Here is a 22374-nt window from a genome sequence, read left to right as displayed (position 1 = left end):
TCGATTGAAGTAAGCATTTCGCAAATTCTATGGTGGCCATAACGATCCAGTTCGTAATACAACGTATCATTGGGTCAAATGCTGTTTGACATGTTTCATATCGATTGTTAGAACGTTCATGGCACACTGATTTTACCGTTTACCTGATCAGGATATAGGGCTCACGGCGGGTGTGACCGGTCGACAGGGGATGCTTACTCCTCATAGGCACCCGATTCCATCTCTGGTGTGTCCAGGGGTCCGTATTTGCCCAACTACATATTGTATCTATTTTGTATTGCTTATAGGAGTTATGAGAGTGAACACTGTTCGTTATCTTCACCTTTCATACCGAATTAGAAATGAGCTCTGTTTGTATTGTACATTTGTTCCTTAGATAACTATTCAGACATGTCGTATCCAACACACGCCAAATTCCTGTATCTAATATCTTATAATTGTAAATAATCGTATGTTATTATCAGAATGCAGCTGTAGGAAACTATTTTCCCAAACAGATTAATTGAATTGACGTCTTTATAAACAGGATACCGATGATATTTATCATACCAAGATGCCAAACAATATCAAAAAATCTCACGAAAATGGGAATGCTGAATGTATCTTGTCAGATTTGACTTAAGTGTTTTCTCTTGGCTGGTTGATTAACATAAATTGCTCTGATTTTCCACTCATATATAATCGGTCGTCTTTAACAGTTCAAGAAAACATAGTGTTGAAAGCCACACTTGATTACAATCATGCAGCTTTTCTTAGTTACCTGTTTGATTTGTGTGAGTGGAGTAATTCGTGTACAATCGCATCAGGAGATGAAATCCGACAATAAATCCGATGTTTCCTCCTTGACATCTTCTTCAAAGATTTCTAACGTATTACGAGACCTTTTGAACCAAGAGAGCCTAGTTAGGTTCTCTATGACCCAGAGAATCCAAAGTTTGGTGATGGATGCCTTAGACAATAAGAATAACAGTTTGATTTTGAAGAGGAAGCTACGCGACATAACAACAGAATTACAGTCTATTGAAAAAAAGGACGGGGTGATGAAGGAAGAAAACACTCTGCTAAAACAGGAGTTAAACACCGTTAAAGAGACAATTAGTTCTGATAAAAACCTCATAAAACAGGAGTTAAACACCGTTAAAGAGGCAATTAGATCTGATAGAAACCTCATAAAACAGGAGTTAGACACCGTTAAAGAGGCAATTAGAGCTGATAAAAACCTCATAATGGAACAAATTCAAAGTCTTAATAAGACAGGGATAAGTGTTCTTACAGAAAAAATGGAGGATGAGAATTCAAAATTCAGACAGGAGTTCAGGATTCTTAAAGAAACAAACCAAAGAGAGAACTCCAAACTTAGACAAGAATTAAGGATTCTTAATGAAACAAACCAAAAAAGTAGAAAAGAAATAAGTAATCTTAATGAAACAAACCAAAGGATTGACGAAGAGAACTCCAATCTGAGAGACGAATTAAACAACTTGAAGGATATGTCTAGTTACAACAAGAGAAACATTCAAAACCTCAACAACACGAACGAAACAATAAGGAAATACAACGACGATTTTAGGCTACAGTTCCAGATGATCAATGACTCTCTGCAGAAATATGATTTACAACTGCTAAATATTTCTACACAACTTTCATCAGGTAAGCGCATGTTGTTTTATTCTGACACAAATTATCTACATAAGAACGATGTTTTTGTCCAGTAGCTGTAGTGAAAATCTACTGAAATATTTACATTTTCTTTCAATCCTTTGAAAAAAAGCATTACAAGCTTTTAATAATATTGGTCATAGCTGCAAAGAACGAATCACTATTCTGTTAGGCGAAAGAGGAATCACTACATCTGTTAGGCGAAAGAGGAATCACTACATCTGTTAGGCGAAAGACGAATTACTACACCTGTTAGGCAAAAGACCGAATAACTATATCTGTTAGGCGAAAGAGGAATCTCTACATCTGTTAGGCGAAAGACGAATTACTACACCTGTTAGGCGAAATAATACAGTTGAGCATGACGTTTGCATCTTTGTCTACAGGAACCGTCAATTTTGTTTGCAATGATAATAGAAGGAGTCTATACTATACCATTTCCTCATAGAATTATCACCCATTGTTACTATTCCTTATTAGGGAATGATATGACACCATACTATGATGGACAAAATTACCGGTTCATGTGCTCAGCCGCACGTGTGTAGAATGAAAACAAATTTTGGTTGCCCGTTCAAGTCTCAGGCAGCGTAAATGCACCTCATTCGATGCCTATATAAGTTGATCTTACCTCTAACGTTTTTAATATTTCCCATTAAACACGAGAAAATAATCTAAATGCAAGGTCTTTCAACAATTCCTCAATCAGTAATTTGGGCCACCGTGGCCGAGTGGTTAGAGCATTGCGCTCAAAATCATATGGCCTCTCACCTCTGTCGACACGGGTTCGAATCCCGCTCGCGCCGGTAAGTGAGAAAGTTTCCCAGTTTACTTTCGGAAGGTCGTTGGTCTCTTCCCAGATACACTGTATCTGAGTTCTCTCTTCCACCAATAAAACCTCCAATAAAACCTGGGCACCACTAGATAACTGAAAAAAATTTGAGTGTGGCGAAAAACGTCATTCAATCAATCAATCAATTAATCAATTAATTCCTCAATCAATCAATCAATCAAACAGTAATTGCCCTGTCTGTAATTAACTGACCGTGGTTATACCTAAGCTGTTTACCATTAGATAAATGTGAAGAGATATGAACTGTTTATTAAAGTTCTGATTGTGCAACTTTGTTAATGATTTGATGTTTATGATATCTAATAAAATATCAATTGAACAATTATATTGGTGGGTTTTTTGCGGGATTTTGCAATCTAAAAAATCATCTTTATCGCAAATAGGTTGATGATTATTTTTATCATCAAAAGTTAACAAAGGATTTGAACGTTAATGTCTTCTCCATGCTCCCTTTTCGTTTGACAAATGATGTGATCTACCTCATAGGCAAATCTTCATTTGGCAAGCAAATCTTGTGGGGCATTCCCATTTTCATATATCATCCCAAAATAAAATTTCTGGAGTCGACAATGACATCATAATACGTGCATCAGTGTGTGCCTAAATCAGCATTAAGCGTATATCACTAGTAGCAACCAACATTTTACATACCTCTCTTGTAGTGCGTTTGAATTTACCGCATGAAAGCTGTATGGAGATTTTACAAAATAACCCAGACGTGAAAGGAAAAGATGGGGTATATTGGATATTTGATGGTGACAAGAAAAGGAAAGTGTACTGTGACATGACTACAGATGGAGGGGGCTGGACGGTGAGTACATAGAGATCAGGGTTTCCTAAGTCTGTACATTGGACTAAAGGATAATTCCGGAATGGTTATAAAAAGTTTATTACTAAAGGTTGAATTTGATGGATCATCAGAACTTCTCCAAATAACGATGGGGAAAACTACTAATCTATAAATATATATGTGACCAAGTTATTTTTCCGGCTCCCGAGAAGTATGGGATAAAGTTTAACCCTTCAAAATAGGCAACTCTAATATTAAGAATATAAATTAAATTCATAATATATCAAACAAACATCAACTCCCATCAGCGATTCCCAATAATATTTACCCATCTATGCATCTGTTTCCCTGACATGCTGGCGATAGATGAACCTGTCCAGTTATATGTTTTAACAAACAGCTGATGAACGTATTTATTGACGTCGGGCTCGATTGTTGACGTCACATGCAGCATTTAAACACCCGTCATTTTCAGTTGAACTATTTCATACTGAAAGTTGACACGTGTTATTATGCGCAATTATGGGCGTTTGTCGTTGCTTGGAGAATGGAGATCGCCGATAGCTTTCATTACGGGTTTCGTGGTGGGGTTGCTAAGTTCTGATATACCGATACCATCAATTAAAACAAATGATACAGACAAATTATCCGCGAGGAATTTTGGGATGACAGGTTCCACAACCTCAACGTCATACAACACTCGGTAAATATAAACCATATCGTATAAAAATACAATTCGTATATAAAACTACAATAAACTTCATTCCATTTATAATATATACCCAATTGGGATCGCCTCATATTTTGTATATGTATTATTTGGCACTGGGGTACCATTCTCGTAGCAAATATAGCATCTTGTCTAACTCATATATACTCTTCAAATAAAGAAATGCATAACTGATTTTGGGGATATGATAAAATCAAGGTTTATCAAGGATGATATGTTTAATATACACTAATGTCCAAATGTTAATTTGTAAGGAATGTTTATTGCACTTCAAATGTTCAAGGTCACTTCGTTCCAGTATCTGGTTTGTCCACAATTGACATTAATACTTGTTGGCATCGTCTTCTCATTGATGCAATCCGGTTTCGAATAAACTGTGATGGGATGTTATTCCACTCCATTTGCAACGCATTCACAAGTTGTTGCAATGTCTGAAGTGGAGGAAGACCTTGTCCGACATGCCTATGAAAGGTGAAGATACCGAACAGTGATCAATCTCACAACTCCTGTAAGCAATACAAAATAGATAGTTCGGCAAGCACGGACCCCTGGACACACCGGAGATGGGATCAGGTGCCTAGGAGGAGTAAGCATCCCTTGTCGACCTGTCGACCGGTCACACGCGCCGTGAGCTCACTTCATCCCAAAGATGCTCAATAGGGTTCAAATCCGACGATCATGATGGCCAACGTACATGTAGAACTTGGAGGTTGTTGGCGTAATGGAAAGCAGTCGTATAGTTAGCTGTGTGCGGTCTTGCATTGTCATGTTAAAAAATTGAACCAATTATTCTGCATAATACATGTAGGTACAATTGATGCCGTACAATTTCAGCATTGTAGCACAGGGCCGTCAGACAACCCTGCACATGCACCAACTGCGTTCTTCTGCTATGATATATTTCTGTCCACATCATTACATTTCCTCCACCAAATCTGTCGACTTCCTGGATACTGCTAGGGGCAAAACGTTCATTTTGACGTCGGTAAAACCTTGCTCTTCCATCTGCTCGGTGCAGTAGAAACCTCGACTAATCGCTGAATTAAACAGTTCTCAGTGCATCGGTGGCCACTCCCGATGTGTCTAGGCTCATTGAAGTCTGTTTTGTTGATGGCGCTGCGTCAAGACAACAGCTCTTATAGGTCACCTTACTATAATTCTGTTCTCACGCACTGTCTGGTCTGATATCTTGCGTTGTCCAGGGATAGCAGCAGCTGTAGATGAAGTCACTGTGAACCTTTCAGACAAATTGGGTAGTCTGATTACCATATTTTGGACCAGCATTGTTACCGTTAGTCGCCCGGAACGAGGACGGTCACGTGTTGATCCTTGTTGTTGATAACTGTTCCAAAGCCAATGTATGGTACACAGAGACACATTCAGGACATTCGCAACTACTGTCTGTGATTCGACTGCTTGTAGTCGACCGATTGCATTGTTCCGCTGGGCTTCGTTGGGATGTGGCATAACTTCGTTGTTGACTGTCTAAAGGCTGGTTTGAAAACCGAGAACCCCAGACTTGTACAGGCTTAATGTATATATCCCACGAGAAATGCATGCCAACAATTGTGCATATCAAGCGTATACGAATTTGTGCAAAACAATGGCCTGCCCCATTTGATAACCCTTGATTACAAAACTGGTTTGTTTTCTTAACGGTATAATATAATGGTTATGAAACATATAATTAATATCGAACAAATAATTTCTCCATAAGAAAAAATACGAAAAAGTTGTTATGCGTTTCTTCCTTTTTTTTTTTGAAGATTATATATCAATGTTTAGTACACACTTACTACGCAATGATACCTGTAGTTTAAAATGTTGTTGTTTGGTCTGTTAAACAGGATAAGTTCAAAATTTATCATCCCGTGTGGATCCGGGTTAGAATAGGTCCTAAGTACCCCCTTGCTTGTCGTAAGAGGCGATTAAATAGGGCGGTCCTTCGGATGAGACCGCAAAAACCGAGGTCCCATGTCGCAGCAGGTGTGGCACGATAAAGATCCCTCCCTGCTCAATTGCCATAAGCGCCGAGCATAGGCCTACATTTTGCAGCCTTTCACCGGCATATGAGTGAAATATTCTCGAGAGGGACGTAAAACAATATTCAATCAATCAATCAAACTTTGTCGAAAAATCATAGAACCGTAACAATGCTTTTAAATGCTATGATTAATTTGATAAGCTGTCATACCTAGAAAAGAGAAGACAGTCATTATTATGACGTGAGATCTTTGACATAGTACATTTCAGTCATGTGATCAGTGTCACGCCTGTCTTTGGTATATAGATTAGTCTTAGATTGAGATTGATCACTGTTCGTTATCTTCACCTTGCATTGAAAGGTGTAGTGAGTTTTAACATTTGAGGAAATATTAGACGGGTATTTGTATAAGTGATGAGGGCTTGATATTCTTCTTAGAAATACTACAAAAATGAGAAGTAATATGCTATGTTAATATATAGATTGTTACAGATAGACATGGAAATGAACCTCGCTTTCATAAAATTACGTCACAAAAGTGAAATGTGAAGGGTTTTTTTTTTATTAGACATGTTCACATTTTGTTGTTTGCACAGTTAAACATGATATGTTCAAATTTTGTTGAAATAGCAGTCGAGAATTTGTACCAAGTGAAGAGGGTTTCATATATTCTAGAATATTATATAGATGTGAGTGAAGTGCTATGTTACTATTTGGATTGGCACAGATAGACCTCGAAAGGAACCTAACATAAATTATATTACCTCATAAAAAATAAGATTTGTACAAATCTCGAAATGAAACCTAGGATGCATTGCATAACCTCACAGAAATGTGATTTGACAATTGTTTGTAGGTTATCCAAAAACGACAGGATGGTTCTACAGACTTTTATAAGACTTGGGCAGACTACAAGAAAGGATTTGGAGACCCATCAAAAAACTACTGGATTGGTAGGTTTACTATTCTTGTTACATGTTGAACTATTGAGATAAAACAGGTTTACATGAATTTATCCTTAGGTCAAGGTCTCCAAAATGACAAACCAAGGTCCTGCTGTTCTTCAACAGATTTTTCTCTATATCCCCATTTAAATGTTTGACCCCCTATGTTTACAGATAGACTGACAAAAGGTGATCAGAAATTTTGCCTCAGATGATTAAAAAGCATGTTATCAGTACAGGTGGATTCTTTTTAAAAAAGAGACATATAGCTTGCCATCTCCAGTTTTCGTTTGCCAAAAATTCCGATGCACTACTTTGATATTCTAATTTGGGAGATTATGTGAATAGTGACGTATAGTTCAATATTTATTTTCTTGAAATAAAACTTGTTGGCATGGAACCGTTAACGAATTCAGTACCTGAACATGTATAATGTAGTGAGTACTTTTTGTAAACTAGAAGTCAATGATGTGCTAAAATTTTTGAAAAACTACCCATTTCACATATCTAAAAAGTTCTTTTTGCATGTCTCTATAGCAAACTGTTATACAACACGTATATAGTAAGTGTTAGCAATGGATGTACATAAGTTCAAAGAGGTGTTGGGTTTAACACCCCAAGGTTGTAGAGTACGAGTATGTGTGTTAACAATATTAAAACAAAGAGGGATAGCAATGTCCTAACCACTCTAGATCCGCCACTGAATGTACACCTCTAGATCCGCCACTGAATGTACATCTCATTTTTTCCATGCACCAATATTCTTTTTTATTCTCACTGAACAGGAAACGATGCAATTCACTACTTAACAAAGACAAATCAGGAACTACGAGTGGAGCTGTTGAGTTTTTCTGGTGAGAAAGCGTACGCCCTGTACTCCACATTTCAAGTCGGAAACGAGAACAGTAAATACCGGCTTACAGTATCGGGATACTCAGGAACAGCGGGTATGAGTATTTTAAATATCATTCTAACTCACCATAAAGGGAAACACATCCAGATTTCACACAAAATATCACACAGAAAAAGTTAACATGGTCACCTGAATATACACATTGGTTTGTCTTTAGGAATCATTGTGTTACTTGCGTATTTTTATACTTCTCTATTTTATAGTTTTTACTAGATAATGGATATATTGGTATAAGTATCATGCACAAATGATCATTTGATAATCACTGCACGCTACCTTCACCTTTCATAATTTTACTACGTCACAGTCAAAAGCTATTTTCTATTTTCAATTCTAAAGGATCAGTTGAAATGCAACTCGCCGATACGTTCAGTTTTTGCAAGAAGATCATTCTTAAAGGACACATGACACAAAAAATTATGTGTCTGTAATCATTGTCTTTATAATCCTTAAGTCAGATTCTCACACTGAATCTGTTAAACAAGCATCTGATAACAAGGCACAGCTGGAAATAGTAATCTGTAAACACCAGCCGAAGCATTTCTCCGAGCAGTGCCGACAGTTAATGAGATAAGAGTCACATGTGTGTTATATACGTCAGAGGTGAGCTTCTTGCAAATTCTCACCGTAACGTATTTAATACAATGGCTGAAGACTTATCAGAACTCTGATTTATTTAAGAAATAACAAAATTCAATTGCAGTAAAATATTATTGGAAATCATGTAATAAACTTAAACTTTGATATTCACATTTGCAGCAGATTTAGGTTGTTGATCCTCCTTCCCCCCAAGCTCTAAATTGCTAAACATATATAAATATGTACCCAGACGCGTAGCTGCCTATACACAAGTACCCAACTGCGTACACATCATTTGCTTGAGAGAGGAATTATAATTTATAATCAACATCTTAATGTCTATTCAATCAAATTTATAGTCCTTTTTGAATATCGAATATTACTATTATGTACCTTAACTCTGTACTGTTGTTTGTACATGTAGTAGATGGATTTAGGATATTCTTTGTTATCAATAACATTTACCATATGTATCAGTCAAAAACAACAAAATAAAGCGGACAATATCATTCGCAAAAAAAAAAAAATGTAAAGTCAGTCCAAGTACACACGGTGAGTTGGCATAATAAAACACCTAAGAAAGTAAGTTTGTTACTTCTTTTTGCTTTGGAAATTGACAAGAAACTCTGTCTCTACGCACAAAAAATACTTAGGTCATTTCATTGGCTTCATTTCCAAGGGTAGAGGAAATTTTTTAAACATGTTGCATTCCCGGGATTTGATCAATTACGTCTCATCCCGGGACCTGAACCGCGTTTTATACCAGAATTGGTAGAGAATGGTTCAGTTGTCCCATTGAAAATGCGGGAAATATTTTCTTTAAAAATTACGTCAGACCCACGACGAACGACTAAAGACGAAAACAAATAGCAGTAAGTCACGTGATTGATCAGATATCCTAATTAACATACGAATGAAATATGGAATACACAGAGTGCAGTCACTGCTATGGTTGTAGTGGAGCATTTTCAAAAGTACTCGCCGTCGTGCTATGACACCAGAAACCACCATATTGTTAAAGCATATTTCTCGCTTCACGCCATCAACTACGTTGTGACAAAACGGCCATTTTACGTTAGCAAGTTCATTTAGTGGACGAACGGAAAAATAGGAAAGATATCTCCTGTTCACGCTCAACATTTTCAGTCATTTTTACATGCAAAGTTAGTTATTTACACGTGTAAAGTAAGATATACTGGCTGATTGCCCGGTCCTCATTTTGTAAGAGTAGAAAATTGAAGGGGAAATGTAAGAATCGAAGTTAAAAAGAATGAATTGATCCCATGAATTTTCAAACAATCATTTGCCCCCTCCCACTCCACTTTCAAATAAAATGCTGCATATTACGCGATCTATCGCCGATATGTATAGTACATGCATTATTACACAGAGGATAGTCAATGTTGTGTAAGTTGATATTTGAATAAGACAGTAAATTTATTTCATATTTTCATGAGACTAATACTATTCTATGATGGAAGTTTTTATTTTCAAAAGTGGTTACATGTTTAGTCGTTGTCACTTTCAATCCCTGCAGCGGACTTCAAAATATAGATTTCTATTTGTTAGTTATTTTCTATAACTTTTTTTTCTATCTGAAAGGTGGAATTACTTTCTTTAGTATCAAATTTCAATTAATTAAAAAGCGTATACAGATCACATCTTTAACCTAAATAAGTATTAGTATTGATTGCCAAGAAAAAAGTGGAGTTCTCTCGTTTTGGTATCCGGGGGTTGTACCTCCATGTTGTTTTGGTATCCGGGGGTTGTAGCTCCCTGTTGTTTTTATAAAGTGATACTGAGTGGTTTTCAAGATGACCTGGTGTTGCGTAGATAAGACCTTGTTTTTCATAGATCTCGCGTATTGGCTCCTGTTTTTGGTTTTGCTTGTCTCTCCTGACTGAGAACTCTGTATTCGAGCTTTTCCGCCTCGTCATAATTCACCTGGATCCCTCATGCGAATTTATATATCTATTTCCCGTGCCTCATTCCAAAGAACATTTTTAGACAGATCATCGGCTGTAAATGGCTTATTCTCTTTCTTGGGTGACTACAGCTATTTTTGTTTGTTTTGAAGACTTCACCCGTTTTGCTAAATGAAGGTCATTCATGATTTAGTATCCACACTCCTTCCGTTTCAAGTAAAGATCTAAGCTCACGGCGGGTGTGACCGGACGACAGCGGATGCTTACTCCTCCTAGGCACCTGGTCCCACCTCCGGTACGTCTAGCGGTCCGTGCTTATACTACTCCTAATTCTATGTTCTTTATCGAAATTCTAGAAGGTATGAACCTATCAGTGGATTGAACCGAATGGGGGAGTTAGTTCACGGACCCTATATTCCCTTTAGCCTTCAAGTACTCGTGTACAGACTAGTGTTAAAATAACATTTTCCCTGTTCTCATTAAATTTTAGAAATTACTGAATGCCATCATTGCTAATTCCGCAAAAGCCTTGTTCTCTACGGAGACATGTCAGTGTCAAAATCATATTTGAACATTTTTTTTTCTATTTTTGTTTTTGCTATTATAATTTAAAATTTTGTTTCATTTTCTTTTTTTTCTATGATTTTGTTTTAACGATGATGTTTCACTAGCTTTGATTTTGTTTTTAAAAAGTTCACATATATTTGTTTTAACATTTTCTTTCCTGTGAGATTTTTATCGGCTTCTAATTCGGATTTTATATTTTTTGTTTAATAGTTTCATATTAACATTTTTTTGTTAATGATATTTATTCTTATTTACTATTTTGATTTCATTCAATTTATTTAAAAAAAAAGTTATTGTAAAAAGTTAGTTTGAAATAGTGGCCCATATGATCATTTTACGATCAACAGGGTCGATCAGATCACTACTCTGAAGGTGAAAAAATATCGCACACATGAAATATCAGGCGCATATCATCACGTTTTAAATGGTGGAAGGGGGGATACCTGGAGTGGAATTTGAAAGTTGACTTGTGACAAATTCTTTAAAAACAAAAACAAAAAGGAGGCGGGCGGGTTGACTGAAATCGAGAGTGGGAGTGTAAGGCATTGGATGTTGAATCTTGAGTCTTCATCAGCTATAACCGCCTTAATTATTTTTTCCAAGCTTCCATTTTCTAATTTGGGATGGGGGGGGGGGGTGTCATATTTCACTACATGGTTTCGAATAGTAACCTTCCAAGCTTGTATCCTCTTCATTCACTATATCTATCAAAATTTTCACTCAATTTTCCGCTACCATTTGCATAACGGGCACGAGTTTCTGTATGCAGTTCACTTATACATGTGCCTAAATCCTTGTCATAATAATTAACGGAAGTTATATGTACTCATTTAGTCAGGAGAGATATCTCAATGAATATTGAAAAATTAGTCCCGGTTGTTGTTTTGACACTGTGAAAACATCACTTTGAATTTATTATTTTCAGTGTGTAAATAACAGCTGTGAAAATATGAATTTTTAATCAATGCATTAATAACAATATTTACTGTTCAAAATATAATGAAATTTTTATACACCACGCAGTCACACAATCACCCGACGCGCGGGAGCACGTTTAAAAAAGTAAAAAATTCCACATGAAAGTTTGACCCGGCCTTCACTGTCCACGTGATCAATTACTACGAAGGACATTGACAGCAGTACATTATAGAAAAAAATATGACGTGTTTACGTGAAATACTGTATCGAATTTCGATTATTGTTAAACAAAAGCAAACTCTTCATTGGAAATGTTAAGTGTACTGAACCGAGTTGTTTGATATTGTGAACGTATTGTATTTTTTAAAATTTATCTTTCCCCTCTTCCAAGCGAAGAAATATTGTTTCTGCACTTTCTGTCCGTCTGTCAATCTGTCAAGTTGTCCGTCTGTCCGTCTGTCAATCTGTCTGTCCGTCTGTCTGTCACAGAATCTGCTGTATGGTTTATCGGATAGAGTTGAAATTTTGTACAATGCTGCATTGCCATTTGTTAATGTGCATGTTGTCGGGAAAGGATGATTCAACCATTTTCTTAAAAGTTATAAAGGATCTAAGAGGGGTGGCAGATGTAAAATAATTTGCGAACGATTTTCCTCCTATATGACTTCTTCGATAGACTCGAAATTTTGTACAAATCCTTCATTTAGTTGACAATTATTATAATCTTAAGGTGGCTCACCCTGAAAGAGTTTATCAAATCGGCATGAAATTTATTTAATCTTCAGAGGTATGATGGCATAAATATACAATTTTGGAGAAGTAAACAATATGATTCTCAAAAATTTGTAGCAACCCCCCCCCCCAAAAAAAAAAAAAAAAAAAAAAAAAAAAGGAAAAAAAACAACCAACTCGGGATATGCGGTCCACTCACTCGATACCTTATGCTCTGAGCTACGTAGATATACAAAGAAATCGATCGATGTAAATATTTTCACAAAACATTCGAATCCCCATTTTATATTTACGGAAGCCAATATGTGCCAGGGCATAACATTAATTTAATATCCATCTAACTGGCAAACTTTTCTGCCGGTCACCATTTAATTTCACTGGCGTCGTCATTAATTTAACTGGCGACTGTCAACTGGATGTCGTCATTTATTTAACTGGATGTTGTCACTTATTTAACTGGATGTTGTCACTTATTTAACTGGTGGCCGTCACTTATTTAACTGGTGGCCGTCACTTATTTAACTGGATGTCGTCACTTATTTAACTGGTGGCCGTCACTTATTTAACTGGTGGCCGTCACTTATTTCACTGGTGGCCGTCACTTATTTAACTGGATGCCGTCACTTATTTAACTGGTGGCCGTCACTTATTTAACTGATGGCCGTCTCTTATTTCACTGGGCATCGTCACTTATTTATACATGGCGGCTGTCAATCTTCAGAAACAATTTACTTCCTACTTCTGAGTGATTATGTTTGAAAAATTTAGGGTAGTACGCAGACACGTAGCATCGTTTTCCAAAGTGTAAAGACAGTCGGAGGAGAAATTGTCTTCAAAAATTGTTGACAGGCAGAAAAAGAACCTAAAATTTAACGTTTGCCCAAACGTCATACTCCTAGATTGGAGGAAGGGGGCTAGGTTCCTCCTTCAATTCATCAGTTCATTCATTTTTACCATTCATTACTACCACCAAAAGAGTTGGCTCGGGGCCTATCCGCCAAAATATCTTATTTTGCATATGAAAATAACGGAAAATGAAGTTTGGCGACAAAGTGCAGAAGCAGCGTTCTGGTTCTACTTGCCTGATACGTTGGTACATTAAGTACACATTAAGGTTTTCTCGAGCGCGAATCTCTCGACATTTGATACCATGAATATTTATATAACTTAGTAAACTAACAGCACAATCGACAAACAATAATGGTCTTACTTGTATCACACATACATCTTACTAATTATTAGAGAGGGAGATTATAGAGGCTGCACTGAGAGAGAGAGTCAGAGAGAGAGAGAGAGAGAGAGAGAGAGAGAGAGAGAGAGAGAGAGAGAGATTGTGTGTCAATTTATATCGCAGCCGCCAGTTGAATTAATATTACTTCTATACTCTGGCACCTATTGGTTTCCGTATGCATGGCCTATTGCCATATAATGTATATCTTGATACGTTTGTATGTTGAGCTAGCTTTTATGCAATTTTAATGAGATGCGCAAGAAGATGCTTATTTTTTGACACAATAGCGGCTATAATTATATTTCACACAAAAATGAACATGTCAACCAGTCTATGACACATCTACTGATAAACGTTTCAATATATCGATATCTGCGACCAGCCATGACATTTTGGATCGAAATGAGGGGATTTCGGAAATGAGAATTTTGCTTAAAATGACACATATGACTTATTTTTGAATGTTATGATCGTATCTTTTATCTTTCCTGATTACGTAGATATGACGTCATAAAGTGAAACATCATGGCGTATAATTTTGTGCAATTCTAACATTTGCAACTCATTGATACACACAGTTTGAAGTCAATTCGAAGTAATTTTGATATTATCCATTATCAAAAACAAACATTTTTGGATCCATATTTTGTCTGAATTATTATCTTCAACAGTTACCATAGAAAACATTTCCATTTGAATACTGTCACCATATCAATCATTATTGTTATGTTTTTCTAAATGGGGAAACTGTTTAGGTTCGTAAATATGTTTACGGACAGGGAATTTACTAATTTCGTGTAGTGTGATGTAGCAAAAGTTGTCACCTCATTAGACAATAACTACAAATATTCTAGCATTCGGTCAAACTTTATACCATGCTATCAAGGCGATACAATATCTATAATACAGCCAAATATGGAGGCCTATGATCGCTGTATGTAAAGAGGACTATTAATAACTTGCATGATAGCTTTAAGTACAATCTACCAAAATCTCTGACAAATATTGCACTATACCACATATCAATTTTTTTTTATAACTGTGATGATTCATTCATAATATACTCTGTAATAAGTTAACTTTCAGCAACGTTTCCTAGCTAGCATGCCGATGTGCTGCATTTCCTCAGTCTATGTTTGGGTGAATCACGGTCAACTGTTACCACTGGTGTGTACACGTCTGGTTTTGGAGATCTATCCTTATTGAAACAGAACAGTGTACTCTCTAGATACAAATGTCATTGTCTGTGTGTCCAGTTCTTTTACTGGGATAAAACTGGACATAGTATAATATAATATCTCGTGTAATAGTGAGATCGTGCACACAACATGATATATCATCAACATGGTGTAATCGTGAGATTGTGAGCACAACATGATATATCGTCCACATGGTGTAATCGTGAGATCGTGAGCACAACATGATATATCGTCCACATGGTGTAATCGTGAGATCGTGCACACAACATGATATATCATCAACATGGTGTAATCTTGAGATTGTGCGCACATGATATATCGTCCACATGGTGTAATCTTGAGATCGTGCACACAACATGATATATCGTCCATATGGTGTAATATTTCGTGAGATCGTGCACACGACATAGCATCTTGGGTGCACTGCATAATATTTTGTGCGCGTGACTTATCATCTTGTGCACATGACATCATGTTTTACACAAAACTAATCTAATACTGCACGTTGGTCAACGGCAAATCATAAAACCAAAAATGAAATTAAAATAATATCTGAATATAAGTTCTGAAACTCAGGTGACCAAACCTTTCTAGTGACCAAGATATTTAATCATATTACATAAGATTATAAATACAGTGTGCTATCATATAATTACACTATACTTTTCCTATTGTTTTAAATATGCACAGAATTTGAATATCACTTAAAAATGTCAAGTTCATTAAAATTGATGAAGTGTTGTTTTTTTTTTTTAATAATTTGTGTATAAAAATCGAAATTGGATGACTTAAACTTCTGGGAACTATCTGAATTTAGATTTTTATCTGACATTGATTGTTTTAATATCTCCCTATTAAAATATCTTGAACTCACGTGACCATGGTAAAAATCTTTCTATGCTTCTCATTGGCTCAGTAGATTCCTAACACTCTACGCATTCTACATTGACGTATGTTTTATTGAGCAGAGTAGGATTATTATTTCAACACATCTTAAGACTTTGCTTCACCCGTGATATGTTCCGTGTTGAGTTAAGAATAATAAAAATGATTTAAAATTGATTCTCTATGATGTTCCTAATTTGTCAAACGATGATATTTCCAATCTAAAGTGACTTAGATCAATAATTGATTTCCATAAATACGCAAGTAACTGAGTTCATGTATTCAACTTTGGTGGTTTTATGTAGTTCAGCAATCCCGTTTTTTTTTTGTCCCATTTCTGTTGAATCTAGTCCTAGGGTGAAACTCCTACTAAGGTCTGATAATTTGCGATGTCTAATGCTAAACAGTCCATCATTTTACATTGTCAGTATACTGTAAGTATCATCAGTATAAGTCAGTATCAACAGTATATGTCAGTATATGTCAGTATTATCAGTATCTATCAGTATTACTAGTATGTGTAAGTATCGTCAGTATGCGTCAGTATGATCAGTATGTTTCAATAATATGAGTATGTGTTAGTAAGTATTATCGGTATTTGTCAGTATTATCAGTATCTATCAGTATTACTAGTATATATTAGTATCATCAGTATGCGTCAGTATGATCAGTATGTTTCAATAATATGAGTATGTGTTAGTAAGTATTATCGAAATGTGTCTGTATTATCAATATCTATCAATATTACTAGTATATATAAGTATCATCAGTATAAGTCAGTATGATCAGTATGTTTCAATAATATGAGTATGTGTTAGTAAGTATTATCGGTATTTATCAGTATTATCAGTATCTATCAGTATTACTAGTATATATAAGTATCATCAGTATGCGTCAGTATGATCAGTATGTTTCAATAATATGAGTATGTGTTAGTAAGTATTATCGGTATTTGTCAGTATTATCAGTATCTATCAGTATTACTAGTATATATTAGTATCATCAGTATGCGTCAGTATGATCAGTATATTTCAATAATATGAGTATGTGTTAGTAAGTATTATCGAAATGTGTCTGTATTATCAATATCTATCAATATTACTAGTATATATAAGTATCATCAGTATAAGTCAGTATGATCAGTATGTTTCAATAATATGAGTATGTGTTAGTAAGTATTATCGGTATTTATCAGTATTATCAGTATCTATCAGTATTACTAGTATATATAAGTATCATCAGTTTGTGTCAGTATGATCAGTATATTTCAACGATATGAGTATGTGCTAGTAAGTATTATCGGTATGTGGCAGTATTATCTGTATGTGTCAGTATTATCAGTGTGTGTCAGTATTATCAGTATGTGTCAGTATTATCAGTATATGTCAGTATTATCAGTATATAACAGTAAGCACTATCTGTATGTGTGAGTAAGTATTATCAGTATGTGTCAGTATTATCAGTATATGTCAGTATTATCAGTATATAACAGTAAGCACTATCTGTATGTGTGAGTAAGTATTATCAGTATGTGTCAGTATTATCAGTATATGTCAGTATTATCAGTATGTGTCAGTAAGTTTTATCAGTATGTCAGTATCAGCAGTATGTGTCAGTAAGTATTGTCATTATGTGTTAGTAGTATCAGTATATGTTAGTATTATCAGTATGTGTTAGTATTATGAGTATGTGTCAGTAAGTATTATCAGTATGTGTCAGTATTATCAGTATGTGTCAGTAAGTTTTATCAGTATGTGTCAGTATCACCAGTATGTGTGAGTAAGTATGATCAGTATGTGTCAGTAGTATCAGTATGTGTCAGTATTATCAGTATGTGTCAGTAAGTATTATCAGTATGTGTCAGAATTATCAGTATGTGTCAGTTAGTATTATCTGCATGTGTTAGTAAGTATTATAAGTATGTGTCAGTATTATCAGTTTATGTCAGTATTATCAGTATGTGTCAGAAAGTAATGTCAGTATGTGTTAGTAGTATCGGTATGTGTCAGTAAGCATTATCTGTATATTTGAAAAAGTATTATCAGTATTTGTTAGTATCGTCAGTATATGTCAGTCAGTTTTATCAGCTTCTGTCAGTATTATCAGCATGTGCCAGTAAATATTATAAGTATGTGTTAGTATTATGAGTATTTGTCAGTAAGTATTATCAATATGTGTCAGTATTATCAGTATGTGTCAGTATTTTCAGTATGTTTCAATATTATCAGTATGTGTCAGTTTTATCCGTATATGCTAGTATGATCAGTGTGTGTCAGTATTTTCAGTATGTGTCAGTATTATCAGTGTGTGTCAGTATTATCAGTATGTGTCAGTATGTTCCGTATGTTTCAGTATTATCAGTATGTGTCAGTTTTATCCGTATATGCTAGTATGATCAGTGTGTGTCACTATTTTCAGCATGTGTCAGTATTATCAGTGTGTGTCAGTATTAACAGTATCTGTCAGTATTATCAGTATATGATAACATTATCAGTATGTTTCAGTTTTATCCGTATGTGTTAGTATGATCAGTGGGTGTTAGTATTATCAGTGTGTGTCAGTATTATCAGTGTGTGTTAGTATTATCAGTATGTGTCAGTATTATCAGTATGTGTCAGTATTATCAGTATGTGTCAGTATTATCAGTGTGTGTCAATATTATCAGTATGTGCCAGTATTATCAGTGTGTGTTAGTATTATCAGTATGTGTCAGTATTATCAGTATGTGTCAGTATTATCAGTATGTGTCAGTATTATCAGTATGTGTCAGTGTTATTAGTATGTGTCAGTATTATCAGTGTGTGTCAGTATTATCAGTATGTGTCAGTATTTTCAGTGTGTGTCAGTATTAACAGTATGTGTCAGTATTATCAGTATGTAACAGTTATTAATACTCTGTTGTAGGAGACAGTTGATGTGTATAACAGTTATCAATACTCTGTTGTAGTAGACAGTTGATGTGTATAACAGTTATCAATACTCTGTTGTAGTAGACAGTTGATGTGTATAACAGTTATCAATAATCTGTTGTAGGAGACAGTTGATGTTTATAACAGTTATCAATACTCTGTTGTAGGAGACAGTTGATGTTTATAACAGTTATCAATACTTTATTGTAGGAGACAGTTGATGTTTATAACAGTTGTCAATACTCTGTTGTAAGAGACAGTTGATGTTTATAACAGTTATCAATACTCTGTTGTAGGAGACAGTTAATGTTTATAACAGTTATCAATACTCTGTTGTAGTAGACAGTTGATGTTTATAACAGTTATCAATACTCTGTTGTAGGAGACAGTTGGTGTTTATAACAGTTGTCAATACTCTGTTGTAGGAGACAGTTGATGTTTATAACAGTTATCAATACTCTGTTGTAGTAGACAGTTGATGTGTATAACAGTTATCAATACTCTGTTGTAGTAGACAGTTGATGTGTATAACAGTTATCAATACTCTGTTGTAGTAGACAGTTGATGTGTATAACAGTTATCAATACTCTGTTGTAGTAGACAGTTGATGTGTATAACAGTTATCAATACTCTTTTGTAGGAGACAGTTTGGGGTACCACAATGGACGTCACTTCACTACACATGATGAGGATAACGACATTTACAGTAATAACTGTGCGGTAAGACATCACGGAGCCTGGTGGTACTCTCAATGTGGTTACTCCAACCTGAACGGTCTGTACGCCGGGTCCGCTGTGTCTGGTAACAAATACCCGTTCTGGTGGTATTGGAAATCTACTACCGCATTAAAGGGTACATCTATGCTGATACGACCCAAGAATTAACATCAATATATACCGTGTTTGACAAATGACTAAGTAATGTCCTGGATTGACTTATTTTACATCAGATGTCCATGATGAAGAGGGATAGTAGCGGATGGTTCATAAATATCAATGAAATTATCAGAATGTTTACAATCCAACTGTTTCTTTTAAAGCCGTGAACAATATCATTTTGTGTAAAATGATTGAGTTGTATTCCATTATAAGTATAAATCACTGATTGCTAAACTCTGACAAATGATCAACATATTCTATGTACAACTTGATCTGTATTATTTTGATCAACACATGGATATTAATTTGTGACGTATCATTAATTATCATGATAAATGCTTGTACATAGTGTAAACATGTATGTCATTAAATAGCTTCTTAAAGAAATAGTTTGTATTCCAGATAATAATCATCATATAGACATTTTATTTTGATACAGTAAATAATCATCATAAAGACATCTTTTTTTAATACATGCACATGCACATATATTTTGATATAGACACCCATTTTACAATGTTAACAGTAAGCTAACATAACCCAAATTCTGTAGATATACAAAACGGATGCTAATTTTTAGATACCCCAGACAGTATTTCTCTCAATAGAGTCACGTGATCATATCAGTCAAATATTACACAACATTGGCATTTTCCATGTTTTTCCTTTAGTGACTTTACAAATTTTGATCATATCCATATTTCATGAATGTTATGCAGCTGTGAACAATGCGCGGATGAATCGTAACTTACATAGTAAATTTATAGTACCGGATAGTTAATATATTATAACTGATGCAAGATCTTCCATGATGGGAAATTTATCAATTGTTAAAAAATGTCGTCTTATTAACGTTCATTTAATATTGTGGGGTGATGAATGTCTTTCTGTAGAGAAAAATATAAGGCTTTGTGTTAGCTTTCAGAAAGATATTCGTGAGACTGGTTATTCTAATTTTGCTCCAAGTTAATATTTAAGCAATAAATAGTTTAACAATGTAAGCGATAAACAGTATCATAGTATCATGCTTTCTCTTGTTTACATATATAAATATCTGAATAGTCGCTTATATATTGTATGGCATTTATAATTGTATGATGTGTATTTCTTAAATAAATTGCTTCTGTACAAGTTCAACACATTTAGTATTTATTATTTCTATATACCTTCAACGGATCCGATTCTACTGCATTAAAAGACTTCATAAACCAGCACAGTTACTGTGGAATCACCATTATTCGTGGGGGATTGATGTTCGTGGATTTCGTGGGTCACCCTTATCCGCGAATTTACGTGTCCTCGGACATTTTAAAACAAAGTAGAGTTATCTCTCCTAGTGACATCGTATTGCTTACCCACGAAATTAAGTCGCCACGAACCAGCAACATTTTGCTTACCCACGAACATTGTCCCCCACGAATTAAAACGATTCCACAGTACGTAGTGCCCAGACTTCTATTAAATGCACTCCATCCTGAATTCTCTGCGCCTGCGCGGGTTCCATATAGGTGATGGTTGATTATTGGTAGAAAAGAGAATAAGAAATGCACACCAAAGCTAACAAACCTGTCATGGTCTGGGGTACACTGACAAAAAATATATTGAAACAAACGTTCTCTGCATAACGGAAAATTTGGAGTTGTGTTATTGCCTGTCGTTTAAGTATTCACTAAATTTGCATGACTTCCAGAGGTATCTAGAAGTTTTGTGTTCGTTGACGTTTTACAAATCTAAAGCTAATCATTAGTGTTATCTCTCTCTGTACGCGTGTGTGTGGTGTGCGTGGGTGTGTGCGTGCGTGATAGTGTGTGAGTTAGTGCTTGCGTGCGTGCGTGCGTATTATTTAGTGAATGCGTGCTTGCTTGCTTGTGTGCGTTCGCGCGTATGTGTGTGTGTCAATATGAAGTTACTACATTGAACTATGGAAAAACAGGTATATGTAGTTGTAACCTTGAAACAACTAGCCCACGTGACAAGACGCGACGCTGCATTGCAGGACACCCAAGATATGATCCTGGACGATGTACATCTATCTCTTGCTGAGCAATCATTCTTATAGTTATATCTGATACTTGGAAATGATTAATAGTTCACAAATGCAACATATCATTGTTCGGTGTTTATTTAAAATCTCATGAAGAGGCTCAGCATGTTCTTCTATAGTTGAAGCTCTAGTTGTCATGAAGTTTGAAACCAGCCTTCGATTAAGCATATATGTAAAATATACACACACTTTCCTTTAAGTTAATGTTGCATCAGGTTTTCCTCTGAAATTAAAGTTTAAGATACAATTGTCAAAGACCCAATGTTAGTTCTGATATAAAAGCATTTAAACAAACCCTGATGGCGTGAGCTGCCTCCAATGTATTCTGTGTTCTCCTCCTCTTCAGTCCCATGACTATCATCTCCCTCTTCAGATGTCTTACACTAATGAAACAGTAAAGTAAAAAGCCAAAAAAATGTGTTTGTGAAACACTGATGCCCTTCCGGATTACAACACAATGGAGAGGTTACAGGTCAAAGATGTTGGTATCAATGGAAATGCCTTGCCACATTGCCACACGGAATATACATACCAAATATAAAACCTCTACCTCTTATGGTGTAAACGATATGACTAAGATTAATATTTGTTTAGGAAAATTTCCAAAACTAATGTCAATGCCAAGGTCACAAG

General features: G+C 35.4%; 1 protein-coding gene across 1 annotated transcript; it reads left to right on the top strand.

The window, feature by feature from the left end:
* Positions 1–604: 604 nt before the first annotated feature.
* On the top strand, positions 605–20834 carry LOC125654365 (angiopoietin-related protein 7-like). The gene is made up of 5 exons (XM_056145183.1): positions 605–1650; positions 3175–3323; positions 6873–6969; positions 7746–7907; positions 19459–20834. The coding sequence occupies exons 1-5, from the start codon at positions 741–743 to the stop codon at positions 19701–19703; spliced, it is 1563 nt and encodes a 520-aa protein (XP_056001158.1). The 5' UTR covers positions 605–740; the 3' UTR covers positions 19704–20834.
* The last annotated feature ends 1540 nt before the right edge of the window (positions 20835–22374 follow it).

Source organism: Ostrea edulis, chromosome 7 (genome assembly GCF_947568905.1).
Source record: "Ostrea edulis chromosome 7, xbOstEdul1.1, whole genome shotgun sequence".
Taxonomy (NCBI): Eukaryota; Metazoa; Mollusca; class Bivalvia; order Ostreida; family Ostreidae; genus Ostrea; species Ostrea edulis.
This window is presented reverse-complemented; position numbering and strand designations above follow the sequence as displayed.

Coding starts and splice junctions, on each gene's coding strand:
- LOC125654365 (XM_056145183.1), top strand. CDS start 741: ATGCAGCTTTTCTTAGTTACCTGTTTGATTTGTGTGAGTGGAGTAATT. Junction 6,970..7,745: donor ATCAAAAAACTACTGGATTG/GTAGGTTTACTA, acceptor CTCACTGAACAG/GAAACGATGCAATTCACTAC. Junction 7,908..19,458: donor GGGATACTCAGGAACAGCGG/GTATGAGTATTT, acceptor ACTCTTTTGTAG/GAGACAGTTTGGGGTACCAC.